The 26,493-nt window shown below is 43.0% G+C and overlaps 1 protein-coding gene across 1 annotated transcript; it reads left to right on the forward strand.

Moving 5' to 3' along the window:
• Positions 1–1,295: 1,295 nt before the first annotated feature.
• mtus2a (microtubule associated tumor suppressor candidate 2a) lies at positions 1,296–17,992 on the forward strand. The gene is made up of 9 exons (XM_042311246.1): positions 1,296–1,304; positions 2,140–2,206; positions 2,373–2,597; positions 3,722–3,795; positions 3,884–3,982; positions 4,102–4,221; positions 15,792–15,889; positions 17,451–17,578; positions 17,739–17,992. The coding sequence occupies exons 1-9, from the start codon at positions 1,296–1,298 to the stop codon at positions 17,990–17,992; spliced, it is 1,074 nt and encodes a 357-aa protein (XP_042167180.1).
• The last annotated feature ends 8,501 nt before the right edge of the window (positions 17,993–26,493 follow it).

Raw genomic sequence — 26,493 nt, forward strand, 5'->3', positions numbered from 1 at the left:
CTCGGTCAGGGAGAGGTTGAAAATATTGCTAGTTGGTCAGAGCGTGCTCTGAGTACACGTCCTGGTAATCCGTCTGGCCCTGTGGCCTTGTGAATGTTGACTTGTTTAAAGGTCTTACTCACATCGGCTGTTGTTGCTTGCCTCGAAGCAAGCATGGACATCATTTAGCTCGTCTGGTAGGCTCATGTCACTGGGGGGAGTGAGATGAGATGAGGTAAGGGGTGAGATGAGGTAAGGGGAGTGAGATGAGGTAAGGGGAGTGAGATGAGGTAAGGGGAGTGAGATGAGATGAGGTAAGGGGTGAGATGAGGTAAGGGGAGTGAGATGAGGTAAGGGGAGTGAGATGAGAAGAGGTAAGGGGAGTGAGATGAGCTGAGGGGAGTGCAATAAGATGAGGTAAGGGGAGTGAGATGAGGTAAGGGGATTGAGATTAGGTAAGAGGAGTGAGGTGAGGTAAGGGGAATGAGATGAGATGAGGTAAGGGGAGTGCAATAAGATGAGGTAAGGGGAGTGAGATGAGGTAAGGGGAGTGCAATAAGATAAGGTAAGGAGAGTGAGATGAGGTAAGGGAGTCAGGTGATATGAGGCAAGGGGAGTGAGATGAGATGAGGTAAGAGGAGATGAGATGAGGGGGTGAGATGAGGTAAGGGGAGTCAGGTGAGATGAGGTAAGGGGAGTGAGATGAGATGAGGTAAGAGGAGTGAGATGAGGGGAGTGAGATGAGGTAAGGGGAGTGAGATGAGGGAAATGAGATGAGGGGAGTGAGATGAGGGAAATGAGGTAAGGGGAGTGAGATGAGATGAGGTAAGGTGAGGGAGATGAGGGGAATGAGATAAGGGAAGTGAGATGAGGTAAGAGGAGTGAGATGAGATGAGGTAAGGGGAATGAGATGAAATGAGGTGAGGGAAGTGAGGTGAGGGGAGTGAGATGAGGTAAGGGGAGAGAGATGGGGTAAGGAGAGTGAGATGAGGTAAAGGGAATGAGATGAGGCGAGTGTGATGAGGTGAGGGGAGTGAGATGCAGTAATGGGAATGAGATGAGGTAAGGGGAATGAGATGAGGTAAGGGGAGTGAGATGAAGGGAGTGAGATGAGGTGAGGGGAGTGAGATGAGGTGAGGGGAGTGAGATGAGGTAAGGGGAGTGAGATGAGGTAAGGGGAGTGAGATGAGGTAAGGGGAGTGAGATGGGGGAGAGGGGAGTGAGATAAGGTGAGCGGAGTGAGATGAGGTGAGGGGAGTGAGATGAGGTGAGGGGAGTGAGATGAGGTAAGGGGTGAGTGCGGTAAGGGGAGTGAGATGGGGGAGGTGAGATGAGGTGAGGGGAGTGAGATGAGGTGAGGGGAGTGAGATGAGGTGAGGGGAGTGAGATGAGGTGAGATGAGGTAAGGGGAGTGAGATGAGGGGAGTGAGATGAGGTGAGGGGAGTGAGATGAGGTAAGGGGAGTGAGATGAGGTAAGGGGAGTGAGATGAGGTAAGGGGACTGAGGTAAGGGGAGTGAGATGAGTGAGGTAAGGGGAGATGAGATGAGATGAGTGAGATGAGGTAAGGGGAATGAGATGAGGGGAGGGGATGAGGTAAGGGGAGTGAGATGAGGTAAGGGGAATGAGATGAGGGGAGTGAGATGAGGTAAGGGGAATGAGATGAGGGGAGTGAGATGAGGTAACTTTGTTGTATCAATAGAATTTGTACATCGAATATCCCAGACCCTTTGTAGTAATTTGTCTCTTTATCTCGTTTGCGTTATGATGGCTCCCTCTGGTGTCTGCCTGTGTGTCATTGCAGTCCTACACCCAGTCCCACTCTCAGTTTCAGTGTAGGGAGAATTTGTCCCTGGACGCTGATCTTAGGTCAGTTTAGAATTTACTCCACTACTGGTTAAGGTTAGGACTGGGAGAGGGGAAGCTGATCCTAGATCTGTACCTAGGGGAAACCGTTACCCAGGAGCTTCCAGTTACACAGCCCTACGTGGTCCCTTATCTAAATGGGGAACTGCCTGCTAGAACCAACTGTGTGTGTGTGTGTGTGTGTGTGTGTGTGTGTGTGTGTGTGTGTGTGTGTGTGTGTGTGTGTGTGTGTGTGTGTGTGTGTGTGTGTGTGTGTGTGTGTGTGTGTGTGTGTGTGTGTGTGTGTGTGTACCAGAATGAGAGCGCTACAGAGAAGGAGAAAGAGCTCTCCCTGGAGATTCAGAGGATCAAACAGGAAGTCGGTGAGTGAAAAACACATCAGGTCTTTATTTTGTTCTTTATTTAGTTTGTTATTTTTATAAAGAAGGAACATTCCTTGGTCAATAAAAAAACAGACATTTGTCGGTTAAAATAGTTTTTTTTTTTTAAATTAAAATCGCCTCCAACCACTCTACTCGTCCCCTCCAGCTTCTAACACCACTCAATGGGAGAGGCTGCAAAAGGAGAAGGCGGAGCTGGAGGTGGGGTTTGAGCGGGAGCTCACGGAGCTGCAGCTGCAGCAGGAGGAGGAGCTAGCGGCGGTGGAGGCGGAGCTAAGGGTCTGTCACTCAAAGGAGACGGAACACCTGAGGGCGGAGCATCAGGAAGAGGTGGAGGAGATCAGGACCCAGCAGCAGGAGCAGGTGACGGACTGTGGCATCATGGGAAATAGAGTTCTTCCGGTGTAATTTATGTTATGAGTTAAGACTCCATTACCTATAAAGCAATTAACAAACCTAACAATTGTTGACAGGCATGATGGGAAATGTAGTTCCGTTCTTCATGAGATGGTCAAAGGGACAGGGTGGGAAATCTGTTTTTTTTCTCACACAATTGTGCAAGTGACGATGGATCAATCAATCAAACAATCAATCGTTCAATCAGATGGATGAGCTGACGGTGAACCACGAGGCAGCCATTCAAGAGCTGAGGGACATGCACAACATTACCATGACAACGCTATATGAGGAGCATGCTCGCACCATGAGGGGTAAGATACACGTAGGTTACCATGACAACGCTATATGAGGAGCATGCTCGCACCATGAGGGGTAAAGATACACGTAGGTTACCATGACAACGCTATATGAGGAGCATGCTCGCACCATGAGGGGTAAAGATTACCATGACAACGCTAGAGTTACCATGACAACGCTATATGAGGAGCATGCTCGCACCATGAGGGGTAAAGATACACGTAGGTTACCATGACAACGCTATATGAGGAGCATGCTCGCACCATGAGGGGTAAAGATACACGTAGGTTTTACTATCCTTGTAGGGACCAAACAAATGATTTCCATTCAAAATCCTATTTTCCCAAACTATATCTCCTAAACCCTAATTCTAACCCTAAACCGAACCCCTAAACCTAAAATAGCCTTTTTCCTTGTGGGGACCCCAGTTGTCCGAATTGTCCCCAAAAGGAAAGCAAAACCAAAAGCACACATGACTGGTATCTCTCCCTCTCTCTCTCTCCCTCTCTCTCTCTCTGTCTCTCTCTCTCTCTCTCTCTCTCTCTCTCTCTCTCTCTCTCTGACTCTCTGTCTCTCTCCCTCTGTCTCTGTCTCTCTGTCTCTGTCTCTCTGTCTCTCTCTCTCTCTGTCTCTCTCTCTGTCTCTCTCTCTGTCTCTCTCTCTGTCTCTCTCTCTCTCTCTCTCTCTCTCTCTCTCTCTCTCTCTCTCTCTCTCTCTCTCTCTCTCTCTCTCTCTCTCTCTCTGTCTCTCTTTCTCTCTCTCTCTCTCTCTACCTCTCCCTCTCTCTCTCTCTCTCTCTAGACCTAAGGAAGGCTCATGAGCAGCAGAAGGTAACCCTGGAAGAAGACTTTGAGAAGCTCAGACTCTCTCTGCAGGTATTGTAAACGCACAAGTTACTAACAACTCGTGTGTGTTTTGTACACTGACGGTATACTAACATGTTGTGTTGTTGTTGTTGTGTAGGATCAGGTGGACACCCTGTTGTTCCAGAAGAGTAGCCTGAGGGACAAAGCCAAGCGCTTCGAAGAGGCACTGAGAAGAAGCACCGACGAACACATAGTGGTACTATAACACATTACGAATAACCTGAAACACTAGCTTATGCTCTGTCTTCAGCCCTGCAGGATAACACTGTGTGTGTGCGTGTGTGTGTGCGTGTGTGTGTGCGTGTGTGTGCGTAGGATACCCTAGCCCCATACCAGCACATTGAGGAAGATTTGAAGAGCTTGAAGGATGTTGTGGAGATGAAGAACAACCAGATTCACCAACAGGAGAAGAAGATCTCTGACCTGGAGAGAGTGGTAGGATCAATAAGCTGTCACACACACACACTCGCCCTAACAGACAGGACGGGACAGGATAGGATATGACAGTACACACTCACCCTAGCAGACAGCACGGGACAGGATACACTCACCCTAGCAGACAGGACAGGACAAGATACACTCACCCTAGCAGACAGGACAGGGCAGGGCAGGACAGGATACACTCACCCTAGCAGACAGGACAGGGCAGGGCAGGACAGGACAGGATACACTCACCCTAGCAGACAGGACAGGAGGGCAGGACAGGATACACTCACCCTAGCAGACAGGACAGGATACACACTCACCCTAGCAGACAGGACAGGACAGGATACACACTCACCCTAGCAGACAGGACAGGACAGTACACACTCACCCTAGCAGACAGGACAGGAGGGCAGGACAGGATACACTCACCCTAGCAGACAGGACAGGACAGTACACACTCACCCTAGCAGACAGGACAGGACAGTACACACTCACCCTAGCAGACAGGACAGGGCAGGGCAGGACAGGATACACTCACCCTAGCAGACAGGACAGGACAGTACACACTCACCCTAGCAGACAGGACAGGACAGGATACACTCACCCTAGCAGACAGGACAGGACAGTACACACTCACCCTAGCAGACAGGACAGGATACACACTCACCCTAGCAGACAGGACAGGACAGTACACACTCACCCTAGCAGACAGGACAGGACAGGATACACTCACCCTAGCAGACAGGACAGGACAGTACACACTCACCCTAGCAGACAGGACAGGACAGTACACACTCACCCTAGCAGACAGGACAGTTTTTTTTTTTTTAACACTTAACTTGGCAGACAGTTAAGAACAAATTCACTATTTACAATGACAGCCTAGGAACAGTGGGTTAACTGGTCTAGGAACAGTGGGTTAACTGGTCTAGGAACAGGGGTTAACTGGACTAGGACAGTGGGTTTTTTTTTTTTTTTTTTTACCTTGGGTTAACTGGTCTTAGGGACAAATGGGTTAACTGACAGCCTAGGGACAGTGGGTTAACTGGTCTAGGAACAGTGGGTTAACTGGTCTAGGAACAGTGGGTTAACTGGTCTAGGGACAGTGGGTTAACTGGTCTAGGGACAGTGGGTTAACTGGTCTAGGGACAGTGGGTTAACTGGTCTAGGGACAGTGGGTTAACTGGTCTAGGAACAGTGGGTTAACTGGTCTAGGAACAGTGGGATAACTGGTCTAGGAACAGTGGGATAACTGGTCTAGGAACAGTGGGATAACTGGTCTAGGAACAGTGGGATAACTGGTCTAGGAACAGTGGGTTAACTGCCTGTTCAGGGGCAGAACAACAGATTTGTACCTTGTCAGCTCGGGGATTTGAACTTGCAACCTTCCGGTTACTAGTCCAACGCTCTAACCACTAGGCTACCCTGGCGCCCCTACACTCTAACAGACAGTACAGTACACAGACAGTACAGTACAATACACAGACAGTACAGGTACAGTACAGTACACAGACAGTACAGTACATAGACAGTACACAGACAGTACAGTACAGTACACAGGCAGTGGGTTACAGTACACAGACAGTACAGACACAGACAGTACAGTACAGTACAGGACACAGACAGTACAGTACACAGACAGTACAGTACATAGACAGTACAGTACAATACACAGACAGTACAGTACAGTACAGTACACAGACAGTACAGTACATAGACAGTACAGTACACAGACAGTACAGTACACAGACAGTACAATACATAGACAGTACAGTACACAGACAGTACAGTACAATAGTACACAGACAGTACAGTACAGTACAGTACAGTACAGTACAGTACAGACAGTACAGTACAGTACAGTACACAGACAGTACAGTACATAGACAGTACAGTACACAGACAGTACAGTACATAGACAGTACAGTACACAAACAGTACAGTACACAGACAGTACAGTACAGTACATAGACAGTACAGTACATAGACAGTACAGTACATAGACAGTACAGTACACAGACAGTACAGTACATAGACAGTACAGTACAGTACATAGACAGTACAGTACATAGACAGTACAGTACAGTACACAGACAGTACAGTACACAGACAGTACAGTACATAGACAGTACAGTAGATAGACAGTACAGTACATAGACAGTACAGTACACAGACAGTACAGTACACAGACAGTACAGTACAGTACATAGACAGTACAGTACATAGACAGTACAGTACATAGACAGTACAGTACACAGACAGTGCAGTACATAGACAGTACAGTACATAGACAGTACAGTACATAGACAGTACAGTACAGTACATAGACAGTACAGTACACAGACAGTACAGTACACAGACAGTGCAGTACATAGACAGTACAGTAGATAGACAGTACAGTACATAGACAGTACAGTACACAGACAGTACAGTACACAGACAGTACAGTACAGTACATAGACAGTACAGTACATAGACAGTACAGTACACAGACAGTACAGTACACAGACAGTACAGTACAGTACACAGACAGTACAGTACATAGACAGTACAGTACAGTACACAGTACAGTACAGACAGTACAGTACAGTACATACATACATAGACAGTACAGTACACAGACAGTACAGTACATAGACAGTACAGTACAGTACATAGACAGTACAGTACATAGACAGTACAGTACATAGACAGTACAGTACAGTACACAGACAGTACAGTACATAGCCAGTACAGTACACAGACAGTACAGTACACAGACAGTACAGTACACAGACAGTACAGTACAGTACATAGACAGTACAGTACACAGACAGTACAGTACACAGACAGTACAGTACAGTACACAGACAGTACAGTACACAGGCAGTACAGTACATAGACAGTACAGTACAGTACAGTAGACAGTACAGTACAGTACATGACAGTACAGTACACAGACAGTACAGTACACAGACAGTACAGTACACAGACAGTACAGTACATAGACAGTACAGTACAGTACAGTACAGTACAGTACACAGACAGTACAGTACACAGAAAGTACAGTACATAGACAGTACAGTACACAGGCAGTACAGTACATAGACATACAGTACAGTACACAGACAGTACAGTACACAGACAGTACAGTACACAGACAGTACAGTACATAGACAGTACAGTACAGTACATCGACAGTACAGTACAGTACAGTATACAGTACAGTACACAGACAGTACAGTACATAGACAGTACAGTACAGTACACAGACAGTACAGTACAGTACACAGACAGTACAATACACAGACAGTACAGTACATAGACAGTACAGTACAGTACATACGACAGTACAGTACACAGACAGTACAGTACATAGACAGTACAGTACACAGACAGTACAGTACATAGACAGTACAGTACACATACAGTACAGTACACAAACAGTACAGTACATAGACAGTACAGTACACAGACAGTACAGTACATAGACAGTACAGTACACAGGCAGTACAGTACACAGACAGTACAGTACAGTACAGTACAGTACAGTACAGTACACAGACAGTACAGTACATAGACAGTACAGTACACAGACAGTACAGTACAGTAGACAGTACAGTACACAAACAGTACAGTACAGTACACAGACAGTACAGTACACAGACAGTACAGTACATAGACAGTACAGTACACAGACAGTACAGTACATAGACAGTACAGTACACAGACAGTACAGTACAATACACAGACAGTACAGTACAGTACAGTACAGTACAGTACAGTACAGTACACAGACAGTACAGTACATAGACAGTACAGTACACAGACAGTACAGTACACAGACAGTACAGTACATAGACAGTACAGTACACAGACAGTACAGTACAATACACAGACAGTACAGTACAGACAGTACAGTACAGTACAGTACAGTACAGTACAGTACAGTACACAGACAGTACAGTACATAGACAGTACAGTACAGTACATAGACAGTACAGTACACAGACAGTACAGTACACAAACAGTACAGTACACAGACAGTACAGTACACAGACAGTACAGTACATAGTACAGTACACAGACAGTACAGTACATAGACAGTACAGTACATAGACAGTACAGTACATAGACAGTACAGTACAGTACATAGACAGTACAGTACACAGACAGTACAGTACACAGACAGTACATAGACAGTACAGTACAGTACAGTACATAGACAGTACATAGACAGTACAGTACACAGACAGTACAGTACAGTACAGTACATAGACAGTACAGTACATAGACAGTACAGTACAGTAGACAGTACAGTACACAGACAGTACAGTACATAGACAGTACAGTACATAGACAGTACAGTACATAGACAGTACAGTACACAGACAGTACAGTACACAGACAGTACAGTACACAGACAGTAGACAGTACAGTAGACAGTACAGTACATAGACAGTACAGTACAGTACATAGACAGTACAGTACACAGACAGTACAGTACACAGACAGTACAGTACATAGACAGTACAGTACAGTACATAGACAGTACAGTACACAGACAGTACAGTACACAGACAGTACAGTACAGTACATAGACAGTACAGTACATAGACAGTACAGTACACAGACAGTACAGTACACAGACAGTACAGTACAGTACATAGACAGTACAGTACATAGACAGTACAGTACAGTACAGACAGTACAGTACATAGACAGTACAGTACACAGACAGTACAGTACACAGACAGTACAGTACATAGACAGTACAGTACATAGACAGTACAGTACATAGACAGTACAGTACAGTACAGTACACAGACAGTACAGTACAGTACAGACAGTACAGTACACAGACAGTACAGTACAGTACACAGACAGTACAGTACAGACAGTACAGTACATAGACAGTACAGTACACAGACAGTACAGTACACAGACAGTACAGTACAGTACACAGACAGTACAGTACACAGACAGTACAGTACATAGACAGTACAGTACAGTACAGTACAGTACAGTACAGACAGTACAGTAGACAGTACAGTACACAGACAGTACAGTACATAGACAGTACAGTACAGTACAGTACAGTACAGTACAGTACAGACATAGACAGTACAGTACACAGACAGTACAGTACACAGACAGTACAGTACACAGACAGTACAGTACATAGACAGTACAGTACAGTACAGACAGTACAGTACACAGACAGTACAGTACACAGACAGTACACATAGACAGTACAGTACAGTACACAGTACAGTACAGTACATATACAGTACAGTACACAGACAGTACAGTACATAGACAGTACAGTACAGTACACAGACAGTACAGTACAGTACACAGACAGTACAATACACAGACAGTACAGTACATAGACAGTACAGTACAGTACATCGACAGTACAGTACACAGACAGTACAATACATAGACAGTACAGTACACAGTCAGTACAGTACATAGACAGTACAGTACACATACAGTACAGTACACAAACAGTACAGTACATAGACAGTACAGTACACAGACAGTACAGTACATAGACAGTACAGTACACAGGCAGTACAGTACACAGACAGTACAGTACAGTACAGTACAGTACAGTACAGTACAGTACACAGACAGTACAGTACATAGACAGTACAGTACACAGACAGTACAGTACATAGACAGTACATTACACCGACAGTACAGTACAGTACACAGGCAGTACAGTACACAGACAGTACAGTACATAGACAGTACAGTACACAGGCAGTACAGTACATAGACAGTACAGTACATAGACAGTACAGTACACAGACAGTACAGTACATAGACAGTACAGTACATAGACAGTACAGTACACAGACAGTACAGTACATAGACAGTACAGTACATAGACAGTACAGTACACAGACAGTACAGTACAGTACATAGACAGTACAGTACACAGACAGTACAGTACACAGGCAGTACAGTACATAGACAGTACAGTACAGTACATAGACAGTACAGTACACAGACAGTACAGTACACAGACAGTACAGTACAGTACACAGACAGTACAGTACATAGACAGTACAGTACAGTACAGTACAGTACAGTACAGTACATAGACAGTACAGTACACAGACAGTACAGTACATAGACAGTACAGTACAGTACATAGACAGTACAGTACATAGACAGTACAGTACAGTACACAGACAGTACAGTACATAGACAGTACAGTAGATAGACAGTACAGTACATAGACAGTACAGTACAGTACAGTACAGTACATAGACAGTACAGTACACAGACAGTACAGTACACAGACAGTACAGTACAGTACACAGACAGTACAGTACACAGGCAGTACAGTACATAGACAGTACAGTACAGTACATAGACAGTACAGTACATTGACAGTACAGTACACAGACAGTACAGTACACAGACAGTACAGTACACAGACAGTACAGTACATAGACAGTACAGTACAGTACAGTACATAGACAGTACAGTACACAGAAAGTACAGTACATAGACAGTACAGTACACAGGCAGTACAGTACATAGACATACAGTACAGTACACAGACAGTACAGTACACAGACAGTACAGTACACAGACAGTACAGTACATAGACAGTACAGTACAGTACATCGACAGTACAGTACAGTACATATACAGTACAGTACACAGACAGTACAGTACATAGACAGTACAGTACAGTACACAGACAGTACAGTACAGTACAGTACACAGACAGTACAATACACAGACAGTACAGTACATAGACAGTACAGTACAGTACATCGACAGTACAGTACACAGACAGTACAATACATAGACAGTACAGTACACAGACAGTACAGTACATAGACAGTACAGTACACATACAGTACAGTACACAAACAGTACAGTACATAGACAGTACAGTACACAGACAGTACAGTACATAGACAGTACAGTACACAGGCAGTACAGTACACAGACAGTACAGTACAGTACAGTACAGTACAGTACAGTACACAGACAGTACAGTACATAGACAGTACAGTACACAGACAGTACAGTACATAGACAGTACAGTACACAAACAGTACAGTACAGTACACAGACAGTACAGTACACAGACAGTACAGTACATAGACAGTACAGTACACAGGCAGTACAGTACATAGACAGTACAGTACAGTACGGTACAGTACATAGACAGTACAGTACACAGACAGTACAGTACACAGACAGTACAGTACATAGACAGTACAGTACACAGACAGTACAGTACATAGACAGTACAGTACATAGACAGTACAGTACATAGACAGTACAGTACAGTACATAGACAGTACAGTACACAGACAGTACAGTACACAGGCAGTACAGTACATAGACAGTACAGTACAGTACATAGACAGTACAGTACACAGACAGTACAGTACACAGACAGTACAGTACAGTACACAGACAGTACAGTACATAGACAGTACAGTACAGTACAGTACAGTACAGTACAGTACATAGACAGTACAGTACACAGACAGTACAGTACATAGACAGTACAGTACAGTACATAGACAGTACAGTACATAGACAGTACAGTACAGTACACAGACAGTACAGTACATAGACAGTACAGTAGATAGACAGTACAGTACATAGACAGTACAGTACACAGACAGTACAGTACACAGACAGTACAGTACAGTACATAGACAGCACTGTACATAGACAGTACAGTACACAGACAGTACAGTACACAGACAGTACAGTACAGTACACAGACAGTACAGTACATAGACAGTACAGTACAGTACAGTACATAGACAGTACAGTACACAGACAGTACAGTACATAGACAGTACAGTACAGTACATAGACAGTACAGTACATAGACAGTACAGTACATAGACAGTACAGTACAGTACATAGACAGTACAGTACATAGACAGTACAGTACACAGACAGTACAGTACACAGACAGTACAGTACAGTACACAGACAGTACAGTACAGTACAGTACATAGACAGTACAGTACACAGACAGTACAGTACAGTACACAGACAGTACAGTACAGTACAGTACATAGACAGTACAGTACACAGACAGTACAGTACACAGACAGTACAGTACAGTACACAGACAGTACAGTACACAGGCAGTACAGTACATAGACAGTACAGTACAGTACATAGACAGTACAGTACATTGACAGTACAGTACACAGACAGTACACAGACAGTACAGTACAGTACACAGACAGTACAGTACATAGACAGTACAGTACAGTACAGTACATAGACAGTACAGTACACAGACAGTACAGTACAGTACACAGACAGTACAGTACACAGGCAGTACAGTACATAGACAGTACAGTACATAGACAGTACAGTACATTGACAGTACAGTACACAGACAGTACAGTACACAGACAGTACAGTACATAGACAGTACAGTACAGTACAGTACAGTACATAGACAGTACAGTACACAGAAAGTACAGTACATAGACAGTACAGTACACAGGCAGTACAGTACATAGACAGTACAGTACAGTACACAGACAGTACAGTACACAGACAGTACAGTACATAGACAGTACAGTACAGTACATCGACAGTACAGTACAGTACATAGACAGTACAGTACACAGACAGTACAGTACATAGACAGTACAGTACAGTACACAGACAGTACAGTACACAGACAGTACAGTACATAGACAGTACAGTACAGTACATCGACAGTACAGTACACAGACAGTACAATACATAGACAGTACAGTACACAGACAGTACAGTACATAGACAGTACAGTACACATACAGTACAGTACACAAACAGTACAGTACATAGACAGTACAGTACACAGACAGTACAGTACATAGACAGTACAGTACACAGGCAGTACAGTACACAGGCAGTACAGTACATAGACAGTACAGTACAGTACAGTACAGTACAGTACAGTACAGTACATAGACAGTACAGTACACAGACAGTACAGTACATAGACAGTACAGTACAGTACAGTACACAGGCAGTACAGTACATAGACAGTACAGTACAGTACAGTACATAGACAGTACAGTACACAGACAGTACAGTACATAGACAGTACAGTACAGTACAGTACACAGGCAGTACAGTACATAGACAGTACAGTACAGTACAGTACACAGACAGTACAGTACATAGACAGTACAGTACACAGGCAGTACAGTACACAGGCAGTACAGTACATAGACAGTACAGTACAGTACAGTACATAGACAGTACAGTACACAGACAGTACAGTACATAGACAGTACAGTACACAGACAGTACAGTACACAGACAGTACAGTACATAGACAGTACAGTACAGTACATTGACAGTACAGTACAGTACATAGACAGTACAGTACACAGACAGTACAGTACATAGACAGTACAGTACAGTACACAGGCAGTACAGTACACAGACAGTACAGTACATAGACAGTACAGTACAGTACAGTACAGTACATCGACAGTACAGTACACAGACAGTACAGTACATAGACAGTACAGTACAGTACATAGACAGTACAGTACAGTACATAGACATTACAGTACACATACAGTACAGTACATAGACAGTACAGTACAGTACATAGACAGTACAGTACAGTACATAGACAGTACAGTACAGTACATAGACAGTACAGTACATTGACAGTACAGTACACAGACAGTACAGTACACAGACAGTACAGTACATAGACAGTACAGTACAGTACAGTACAGTACAGTACAGTACAGTACATAGACAGTACAGTACACAGAAAGTACAGTACATAGACAGTACAGTACACAGGCAGTACAGTACATAGACATTACAGTACAGTACACAGACAGTACAGTACACAGACAGTACAGTACACAGACAGTACAGTACAGTACATCGACAGTACAGTACAGTACATAGACAGTACATTACACAGACAGTACAGTACATAGACAGTACAGTACAGTACACAGACAGTACAGTACACAGACAGTACAGTACATAGACAGTACAGTACAGTACATCGACAGTACAGTACACAGACAGTACAATACATAGACAGTACAGTACACAGACAGTACAGTACATAGACAGTACAGTACACATACAGTACAGTACACAAACAGTACAGTACATAGACAGTACAGTACACAGACAGTACAGTACATAGACAGTACAGTACACAGGCAGTACAGTACACAGGCAGTACAGTACATAGACAGTACAGTACAGTACAGTACATAGACAGTACAGTACACAGACAGTACAGTACATAGACAGTACAGTACAGTACAGTACACAGGCAGTACAGTACATAGACAGTACAGTACAGTACAGTACATAGACAGTACAGTACACAGACAGTACAGTACATAGACAGTACAGTACAGTACAGTACACAGGCAGTACAGTACATAGACAGTACAGTACAGTACAGTACACAGACAGTACAGTACATAGACAGTACAGTACACAGGCAGTACAGTACACAGGCAGTACAGTACATAGACAGTACAGTACAGTACAGTACATAGACAGTACAGTACACAGACAGTACAGTACATAGACAGTACAGTACACAGACAGTACAGTACACAGACAGTACAGTACATAGACAGTACAGTACAGTACATTGACAGTACAGTACAGTACATAGACAGTACAGTACACAGACAGTACAGTACATAGACAGTACAGTACAGTACACAGGCAGTACAGTACACAGACAGTACAGTACATAGACGGTACAGTACAGTACAGTACAGTACATCGACAGTACAGTACACAGACAGTACAGTACATAGACAGTACAGTACAGTACATAGACAGTACAGTACAGTACATCGACAGTACAGTACACATACAGTACAGTACATAGACAGTACAGTACAGTACATAGACAGTACAGTACAGTACATAGACAGTACAGTACACATACAGTACAGTACACAAACAGTACAGTACATAGACAGTACAGTACACAGACAGTACAGTACATAGACAGTACAGTACACAGGCAGTACAGTACATAGACAGTACATTACACAGGCAGTACAGTACATAGACAGTACAGTACATAGACAGTACAGTACACAGGCAGTACAGTACATAGACAGTACATTACATAGACAGTACAGTACACAGACAGTACAGTACAGTACACAGGCAGTACAGTACACAGACAGTACACTACAGTGCATACACAGTACAGTACACAGACAGTACGCTAAAGTACACCGATAGTACAGTACACTCACAGTACAGTACAGTACAGTACACAGTACACAGACTGTGCTGTGACAGACAGTACACACACACATAAAGTTCAGTAGAGTACAGCACAGTTGAAGTTGTCTCTCTGTGTTTTTTGAGCAGGCCCAGAAGACAGTAGAGTTGTTTCTGTGTTTTTTGAGCAGGCCCAGAAGACAGTAGAGTTGTCTCTGTGTTTCTTTGAGCAGGCCCAGAAGACAGTAGAGTTGTCTCTGTGTTTCTTTGAGCAGGCCCAGAAGACAGTAGAGTTGTCTCTGTGTTTCTTTGAGCAGGCCCAGAAGACAGTAGAGTTGTCTCTGTGTTTTTTTGAGCAGGCCCAGAAGAACGTTGTGTTAGAGGAACGGATGCAGGTGCTACAGCAGCAGAACGAAGACCTGATGGCCCGTATAGACAATAACCTAGCCCTGTCCAGGTAACACACACATACCTGGGAAACAACAAAACAAATAACAATACAACTTGCACATGCCTTTTCTTACTTGCTGTTTTCAGTAGGACAGCAAAATTCCAGGAATATTTTTGATATTGCTACTATGCAAGTACCATAACTATACAATTTACACCTTCTGTATCCTGTGCATGTGACAAATAAACATAGATTTTATTTGATATAGCGTGTATCTACCACATGGCCTCACATGTGAATCCTTAAAGAAATGGGTGGGGCTAAGGCTTAAGAGGGTGTGAACAACACTGAATGAGTGTAGACAAAGAAGAGCTCTCCAGTAGGTCATAACTTCAGCAAATTTTTATTCATTATTACAGGAAAATAAACTCACAACACTTATTTACATGTTAATAGTGAGCTAATTAACAAAGATTAGTTTCGGTGATTGTGGTGAAATAAAAGCAGGACTTTTCTTCTACCTTGAGGATTTTAGAATTTGCACACTGTCTCGTTGGCCTAACTTTATATCTTCATTTGTCTTCGATGCAGGTCTTCTTCTTCACATTACCGTCTCTGGTAAACACATCAAATAAAATCAAAGTTTATTTGTCACATGCACAGGACACTCTTTTGTTTAGACATGTAGCTAGCTAGCTAGCTAGCTAAACAATGAACCATAATCCCAACTCATAACATTACTACCCTGCATGAATCTACAGGTAGCTAAATCGAACCATCTAGCTAGGTTCAATGTTAGCTAGCTAGCTAACATTAGACTAGAACTAGCAATACAATAAGATAAGATAAGAATAATATTACTACACAGATCATACACGTAACGTTAGCTAGCGAGCCAGCCAGCCAGCTAATGTTAACTAGCTAGCTAACAGTACGCTTTAACTTGCAATGAAAACAAATTTCTGACAAAATTAGAAGCGTATCTGAAAATGTAGCTAGAGACTCTTACCTGTATACATGGACACTTCTCCCTCTCTGTCACGGCTGCCATGGTTACCCTTAGTTTGAAGATGTCTTCTGTGTTTTCTCTTTTTGACTCCATCCACATATTTATGATCAAACACCAGAATTTTCTCCATCTCCTTAGCTATCATACTCTGCATTCCACTGACTTCAAAACTCGGTCAACTTCTTTGTTGCAGTTCTTCGTAAATTTCTTTCAAAAAAGGCGTAATAGAAAGAATTACTTACACATACTGAGCAGCTCAAGTTCTAGACAGAAGCATGCTACATGGCAGACCAATCCGAACTCATCTCTCGGCATGTCCAGCCCAGCCATTATCTCAGCCAATCATAGCTAGCGGAAAGGTTCCCGTATTTTTCTGTGGCTAAACCAACTAGGTTCGTAATTTAACAATTTTAATTGTATTTACAGATGGCATACTAGTTTGTTACTAAGGCATGTGACAGATCACATGTTCCAGAAGACATTTCTGACAACAAAACACATTTTGATAAAAAATATATGTTTATGTTCAAATGCCTCTCCTGTGAAGTTGTGATGTGCGACATGTGCCTAGTTACCTGACACGGGTCACATATAACCCTGTCTCACTTCCCCATCCAGGCAACTCTCAGAGGAGAACGCTAACCTGCAGGAGAATGTAGAGAAGGAGAACGGAGAGAAGAAACGACTGAGCCGTAACAATGAGGAGCTCCTCTGGCGTCTACAGACCTCACCTCTCTGCTCCCCTTGCTCCTCTCCCATCCACCGCTCCTTCTCCACCTCCCCCACTCTGTCTTCCTGCCTCTTTTCCTCCTCTCCCGGGATGGGAGGAGGGACGGGGTTTGACGCCCCCTCTCACTACTGTGGAGGATACCTGCCCCCCGCACCTACACATGGCTACTCCCCTAGTCACAGAGAGAATCAGAATCAGTCTCCAGGGCCGGCCACGCCCACTCACAGAGGATTCTCCAATCAGAATCAGTCTCCAGGACCGGCCACGCCTACTCACAGAGGATTCTCCAATCAGAATCAGTCTCCAGGACCGGCAACACCTGCTCACAGAGGATTCTCCAATCAGAATCAGTCTCCAGGACCGGCAACGCCTACTCACCGAGTGTCACCCAATCACTGTCACTCGCCTGCTCGGCTCAACCCCCTCATGAGATGAGCTCACTTTTCTCTCTTCCTGTCTTTCTTTTTCCTTTCATCTCTTTACTGTTAATCTCTCGTGGACAGACGTCTGAGACAGAAATGGTAGTGTACATCTGTCATGATACAATGGAATGTGTGAGATAACTAGCAGCGTTAGTTCAGGTGTTTTGGACAAAATCACTATTTTCACTGGTGATATCGTCTTTCTAAAAGTGGAGGGGACATTTTGGCCCGTAACTTGTATAAAGACAGGATGGAGCTCTTTGTTCCAGTTTCGATCCTCGTTCTATCTCTTCTCTTAACACGTACTGTATGGACACAGAATTTAATCGAACATCTGAACAGTCACGCAAGTTCTGGTTTAACCAAGATTACTTTTCTGATATAATGTTGCACGAGGTTTAAGTGCTAGATAAGATGGGTGTTCTCTCCAGCTACTACGGCTGTAAGAAAAGAGAAAAGACAGAACTCCACTAGCATCGCTAATATACTCTAACAATGCCTTTCTGCTAGCCTCTCGTTGGCTAACTCCACTAGCATCTCTGTAGCCATTGACCCAGGCTAGCTGACCTAGCCTCTCATTCTCTGGCCATCCCACCTCTTGATGCATCTCTGTAGCCATAACCCCACTAGCTGACCTAGCCTCTTGATGGCTAACTCCACCAGCATCTCTGTAGCCATTGACCAAGGCTAGCTGACCTAGCCTCTTGATGGATAACTCCACTAGCATCTCTGTACCTATAGACTAAGACTAGCTGACCTAGCCTCTTGATGGATAACTCCACTAGCATCTCTGTACCTATAGACTAAGACTAGCTGACCTAGCCTCACGATGGATAACTCTAGCATCTCTGTACTAGACTAGCTATCTCTGTACCTATAGAGTAAGACTAGCTGACCTAGCCTCTTGATGGCTAACTCCACTAGCATCTCTGTACCTATAGACTAAGACTAGCTGACCTAGCCTCACGATGGATAACTCCACTAGCATCTCTGTACCTATAGACTAAGACTAGCTGACCTAGCCTCACGATGGATAACTCCACTAGCATCTCTGTACCTATAGACTAAGACTAGCTGACCTAGCCTCACGATGGATAACTTCACTGGCATCTCTGTACCTATAGACTAAGACTAGCTGACCTAGCCTGTTGATTACTAACTCCACTAGCATCTCTGTACCCATAGACTCTAGCTACTAGCTGACCTAGCCTCACGATGGACTAACTCCACTGGAGCATCTCTGTACCTATAGACTAAGACTAGCTGACCTAGCCTGTTGATGGCTACCTCCACTAGCATCTCTGTACCCATAGACTCATACTAGCTGACCTAGCCTCACGATGGCTAACTCCACTAGCATCTCTGTACCCATAGACTCATACTAGCTGACCTAGCCGCTCTGCTGTACCCTGTAGACTCCATGAAGGTACAAAAATACTGTATGTCTCCATTCACCACCAGCAAACTGAAGAACACTGGAGACGTATCTCTTTAAGGATATCTCTCTCTCTCTCTGTCTCTGTCTCTCTCTGTCTCTGTCTCTCTGTCCTCACCTGGATGTGTAGCTGACTGGCTAGCTTGTGCTTGGCCTGCAAGTGGAACCAGCTAACTGATGAACGAGGGAGACCTCTCTATCTCTTTAAGGAAGCTGACTGGCTAGCTCTAGAATGTTAGGATGTAGTGCTTTCAACCACGGACTACGTTGACTACGACTGCAGTGTATTGAAACACCAACCACGGGCAGTGCTGAAATGTAGATTGTATTGTGCTCTGCAACAGAGACTCCACTTCAATGTATTGTATATAGAAACAGAAAGACAGGCTGACAATATATGTTGTTACAATGAGTAGAAACAGACAGATGAATGGACGGACAGACAGACGGACTGAGAGTATGTATACCAACAGATGGGAACAGTGGTAGTCTCTGCTTAGTTATCCGGGTCCAAACCACCACCCTACCCCCTCCACCATGCAGGGACGGACTGGGACCAGAAACTGGACCGGCATTTATAACACATCGATTCAAGGCCAGTCCATTTTCGCTACCACGGATTTGTCTGTACCAGCAACCAAATGGAACCATGGATAAAATAACAGTCTCAAGGAAGCACCTTGTACTCCGGTCTAGTTTTTCTTACAGTACAAACTCTTTACCAGCACGTGATGTCCAACAGTCTTCAGATACCAGGATTTTACAGATGATTTTAATCCACGTTTAAAAGGATGTTTTATAAACTGTTTCAGTTTTACCAGCAAACAGTAATACTTAACAGAAGCGCTTCCAATCCAGACGGAATCCAAATCCGCTCCAGTCTTCCGCTCCAGTCTTCCGCTCTCTCTGCATGGATATTACCTGTGGGTAGGTTATGTACCTGTATCCCCTCACCTTTTGATTCAGGGTGTTCAAATACATCAGACATATTTAGGATTGACTGATCTACCAATAATAATGGGGAGGCAGGTAGCCTATCGGTTAGAGCGTTGGGGTTAGTAACCGAAAGGTTGCTAGTTTGAATTCCCCCAAGCCGACAGGGTGAAAAAATCTGTCCTACTGCCCTTGAGCAAGGCACTTATTAACCTTCACTGGTCTAGGGTCGCTGTCAATAATAGTTGATCCCTTTAGTCGTGACCCTACTCTCTGAGGGTGTCTCAGGGAGAGTCGGGATATGCAAAAAAAAAAAACAAACAAAAACACATTTTCAATTCACACATAAAATAGGAGATATATACTGTAAGTACCCACGAATAGAGAGCCATTTGGGACACAGGCACCGGGATGTAAAAATACCGACCACAGGAATTGTTTGTTGTTTTCTAAGTGATATTTGTAAACGTATTTATTGGACTTTTGTATACTTTATCTACTTTACCAAGCATGTCTTCCAGTCTTTACCTCTCGCTGTCTGGAGCCTGGGGCCTATAGGTTCCATCCCAGGTTTTCAGAGAAAATCCTTGTCAAAAGATTCCCAGAATCACGAGAGAACAAGCAGGACATTTTTAATAATCCTCCAACCAGGATTTCTGGAAAACCTAGGAATTCTGGGAACATTTTTGCAACCCTACGTAGAGTAGTTGTGATGTTTATCAGACCAGGGTTTCAAATACAAAAAAAATCTCAATAAATAGATTAATAAATTAGATAAAAATATTTTATATGTGGCTGTTTGTGCTTGCCTGGCTTAATTAACTGGTAGAAAAGTCCCAAAACGGACCCAACCTCCCCGTCCATTCACCCCAGGCAGACTCAAGGAAACGCTGAAAGTATTTGAAACAATTTGTCTCGTATTTGAAACCAGGTTTGCTGCTTATACTCTGTACTAACAGGAGAAAACGTTTTTTTTTTAACAGAGTGAAACAGAGAGATGCTAGCCGGGCTGTATTCATTCCGCCAAACAAAACTATTTGTCTTGTTTTGCAACTAGAACAAGAGTTTCTATTGGACAAAATTCAGGTAGGTTCCTCCCCGTTTCGTTCTGTTGGTCAAAACATTTTGCAACTAAAACATTTTGTTTGGCAGAATGAATACATCCCAGAACTAATTTCCTACTGAATGGGACACCGATTTGTAACAACAACTAAAAAATATATAAATGCAACTCTGGTCTGACCAATAGGAGAAGAGTAGAAGGTGACTCTTTGGACCAATAGGTGACAGAGATATGGGATGCCATTTCTCCACCTGACCAATAGAGGGAGTTTGGAGGGGCGTTGGGGTGTCAAAATGAGAGAGTGTGTATTTAATTGTAATATATCGATTTGTTCAGAAGTGGTTGAAACGTTCAGAGCGCTGCAGATAAATACAGTTTCAAGACACAATGATTGTGTTTTCTCCGTGACATAGAAGAATGTATTTTCTGTGTGATATATTTCTATCGGAACGTTCTGTGATGTTGCCCCAAGTAAACCACACTATCACCTCTGTACGTAAAACTAGAGAGAAACGGTTTATCTTGGGAGAAGTGTACCTAGACACAACTATACTAGAAAAGACCAGTGTAGGGAGAAGTGTAGAGTCAATTAGAGGAGAGAAACTGTTTATCTTGGGAGTAGTGTACCTAGACACAACTATACTAGAAAAGACCAGTGTGGGAAGAAGTGTAGATTCAACTAGAGAGAAACTGTTTATCTTGGGAGTAGTGTACCTAGACACAACTATACTAGAAAAGACCAGTGTAGGGAGAAGTGTAGATTCAACTAGAGGAGAGAAACTCTTTAAAACGACTGGGATCTTTTTCAGTCTCTAGCTCTAACCAGGTTTCTGTGATTAGTCAAAACCACAGATGTTATTGGTGTACACCTTTTCTACCCATTTCTCAGTAGTTGGTATTCAGATGTAGTATGCAGGCGTAGTATTCACTCAATAGGGTTTTCAGTACATTTATTAGAGCCATCCCTTTAAATTCGGTGAACCTTTTAATTAGATTTATTTTTTGTCCACAGACTTCATAGAGAGAACTGTTCAGAATATTAGGAACCAATCAAAGAAAGCCATCTATATAACGAACAAAAGATATCAGAACAACATGTTAAGTGTTGGTCTTAGTTTCATGAGCTGAAATAAAAGATCCCAGAAATGTTCCATACGAAAAGCTTATTTCTCTCAAATTTCGTGCACAAATTAGTTTACATCCCTGTTATTGAGCATTTCTCCTTTGCCAACATAATCCTCCCACCTGACAGGTGTAGGATATCCAGAAGTAGATTAAACAGCATGATCATTACACAGGTGCACCTTGTGCTGGGGACAATAAAAGGCCACTCTAAAATGTGCAGTTTTGTCACACAACACAATGCCACAGATGTCTCAAGTTTTGAGGGGGCATGCAAATTGACATGCGGACTGCAGGAATGTCCACCAGAGCTGTTGCCAGATAATTGAATGTTAATTTCTCTACCATAAGCCATCTCCAAAATTATTTTAGAGAATTTGGCAGTAAGTCCAACCGGCCTCACAACCGCAGACCACGTGTAACCACGCCAGCCCAGGACCTCCACATCCTGCGGGATGGTCTGAGACCAGCCATCCGGACAGCTGATGAAACGGTGGGTTTGCACAACCGAAGAATTTCTGCTCAAACTGTCAGAAACCATCTCAGGGAAGCTCATCTGCGTACCCTCGTTCTCACCAGGGTCTGACTGCAGTTTGGCGTCGTAACCGACAGCGGGAAAATGCGCACATAGAACATATCTACCACTATTTAGACTTGCTTTGAATGAGAATGACAGGTCGCCCAAAAAGGGCCATCTTGCAGCTTTAAGGTTAGGAAAGTATTCATTAATAAATGTTTTTAAACATTTTTAGAGAGCCTTTACACACGGAAGAAAGAAAAAACGGTGGATTGATTCATTCGGGGAAAAAATGACACATTCAGTTGTTCAACCCATGGTAATGTTGCAATATGTGTGTGTATATAACTATAGTAGGGAAATAGTGTATAATAGTAGGTTATACCCTTGTCTATTGCCTGCACTAACCATGGAACTGTGTTAATGACACAGACAAGTGTTGCGCCACGCTTCGGGTTCAAACTGTTACGGTCTGCGCTCCGCTCCAGAGCGATTTAATGAACCTACATGTCTTTTTCTTACATTAAATTTGATCAACCACACTTCCGTGACGGCATTTACCGAGGAAGAAAATGAAAGTATTTAATTAAAACATTGGAAATTGCCCAAAGGTTAAAATGTCACATGCTGACATGAAAGTTTCAAGTTAAAAAGGCCATAGGCCTACAATTTAAATTGTACATAAATGGCACAACATTTCATAAACATCACATCGCTGTGGGAAAGTTGATATGTTTCAGTTTGCTGCCAAATGATTGGCTTCACATTTGCCTCCAGCGATCATAAGGTAAAATAGATCTAAAACAATTGTCATTTATATTTACAATCCCCTTATTCAAACGGATTACTCATTTACCAAGCTCTTATCGATAGCTCTTATCGATAGCTCTTATCGATAGCTCTTATAAATATGTACATTAGGCCCTCAGAGCATGAAGAAGGGTGTTGTTTCAATCGGGGGAGAGGGAGAGAGAAAAAAAAGAAAGTAGATGTTTTTCACACTTGGAACCGACAGGTTGCTCCATTTTATTAATCGTTTAAAGGTGGTGGAATTATGAATTAAATCAAGGGCAGAATACGTAGACTGAATCTGTAGACATACCTCTGCCACACCTCAATTTATTTGATCTCTACCGCTAACGAATAGCTGGCTGAAACATGAGTTTCCCCGTGCATATATTCAAGGTCAGAATACGCTTGGAGAGGAAATTGCATAACATTGGAATTAAGTTCTGTTTACTCACTCATAACTCGGATCGGAATCGGGCTGATGGTGATGAACAACACACCCTTTACCAGAGGAGGCTCCTCCTGTGAGGAAGAGGAGGGCGGTCTTCCTCATGACATTGACAACACTATGTTTACATTATGAAACGGTCTCTAGATCCAAATGACTCATACAGGAAACCTGGTTCTGGCTTTTGACTGAATAGGTCCCATAGAACAATTATGTAGAATACTTGAGAGAGAAACAGAAATTGTTTACATAGCTCTGACAGTGTTTGGACAATTATGAAAAACAACAGTATCTGAAGGTAGAACTCTGCCTATCCGACCGGCCCAGAGGAATATTTCACTTCCTCTGATCATAGGAGTAACAACATGAATTGGTGCACGAGGCACAAGTAATGCAATGCAACTTAAGTTTCGCCATCGGCTGGAAGACTGTGTCCCCTTTTCTCAGCGAAGGGAGAGAGAGAGGAGGGAGGGAGAGCCTGGTGAGAGACAGCCTCACTGCTCCCTCCCTCCTCTCAGACTGACCATCAGATGCAGGCCATCAGTCCAGTAAAAAAACTAAATATAAACAAACTATATGATTATGCTCAATCAGCTGTAACATCACAAGTAATACAACAAATGGGGTATGATCAAACTGGTAATAGATCAACATTTTTTTAAATATAATTTCAAATGGTCCCAGAATAATAACATGGTCAAGGCAAGTCAAGCATAGCCCGTATGCAGCGATAATATATCGGGCCTCTAGCTTACTGTACAAACCTCATTGATCCAGAACTGTTTTTTAATTGGTTAATGTTGCTTAGGCTTCCGTTATTTAAGTCATGTTAAAATCCAATCTGAACGGTAGATCTCAGCTTGCATTTGGACTCGGTGACCTCCGTAATAGAGGAATCCATCCTTGTCGGATCTATAAAAAAAAATATAAAAAAATGTCTAGGATTCTTTCTGTAATTTTAAATGTATAAAAACGACATCACTAAAAGATGCTGAAGGATAACTATTTACTATGAATGATTTACAATGGTTTAATAGTCTTTTGGTGGAATGTTTTGATACTTTTTATTGCCTCTTGTAATATTACCAGGAAATGGACAGTTTATTCTGTTCATCTGTATACAGGTTTACATTTATGGGGTTTTCAGGAAATGATTCTTAGATTCTGTGTCATTTTAAAGTTGGGTTGAATCTCCAAAACTCAGCACTCATGATATGAACTTGTAAACAAACCAGCCAGCTTTGAAAAGTACTAAAATGTAATGGTGCTCTGTTACAAACTGTATAACATAAGCTAACTTACTATATAAGCTATTATATCATGATGATGTAGAACCCAACATGTTTCCAGTGTTGTCCAGCCTACTGAAGGTCCTCTATCTATGTAACTCTCTGTGACCTTTAAAGTCAACTACTCACACTACTGAATGTCCTCTATCTACAGTTGAAGTCAGAAGTTTACATACACCTTAGCCAAATACATTTAAACTCAGTTTTCACAATTCCTGACATTTAATCCTCGTAAAAATTCCCTGTCTTAGGTCAGTTAGGATCACCACTTTATTTTAAGAATGTGAAATAGTAGAGATAATTATTTATTTATTTCCTGACATTCTCAGTGGGTCAGAAGTTTACATACACTCAATTAGTATTTGGTAACATTGCCTTTAAACTGTTTAACTTGGGTCAAACATTTTGGGTAGCCTTCCACAAGCTTCCCACAATAAGTTCGGTGAATTTTGGCCCATTCCTCCTGACAGAGCTGGTTTAACTGAGTCAGGTTTGTAGGCCTCCTTGCTCACACACGCTTTTTCAGTTCTGCCCACAAATGTTCTGTAGGATTGAGGTCAGGGCTTTGTGATGGCCACTCCGATACCGTGACTTTGTTGTCCTTAAGCCATTTTGCCACAACTTTGGAAGTATGCTTGGGGTCATTGTCCATTTGGAAGACCCATTTGCGAAGCTTTAACCTCCTGACTGATGTCTTGAGATGTTGCTTCAATATATCCACAAATTTCCTCCCTCGTGATGCCATCTATTTTGTGAAGTGCACCAGTCCCTCCTGCAGCAAAGCACCACCACAACATGATGCTGCCACCCCCGTGCTTCACGGTTGGGATGGTGTTCTTCGGCTTGCAAGCCTCCCCCTTTTTCCTCCAAACATAACGATGGTCATTATGGCCAAACAGTTCTATTTTTGTTT

This window comes from Oncorhynchus tshawytscha, linkage group LG33 (assembly GCF_018296145.1).
Source record: "Oncorhynchus tshawytscha isolate Ot180627B linkage group LG33, Otsh_v2.0, whole genome shotgun sequence".
NCBI lineage: Eukaryota > Metazoa > Chordata > Actinopteri > Salmoniformes > Salmonidae > Oncorhynchus > Oncorhynchus tshawytscha.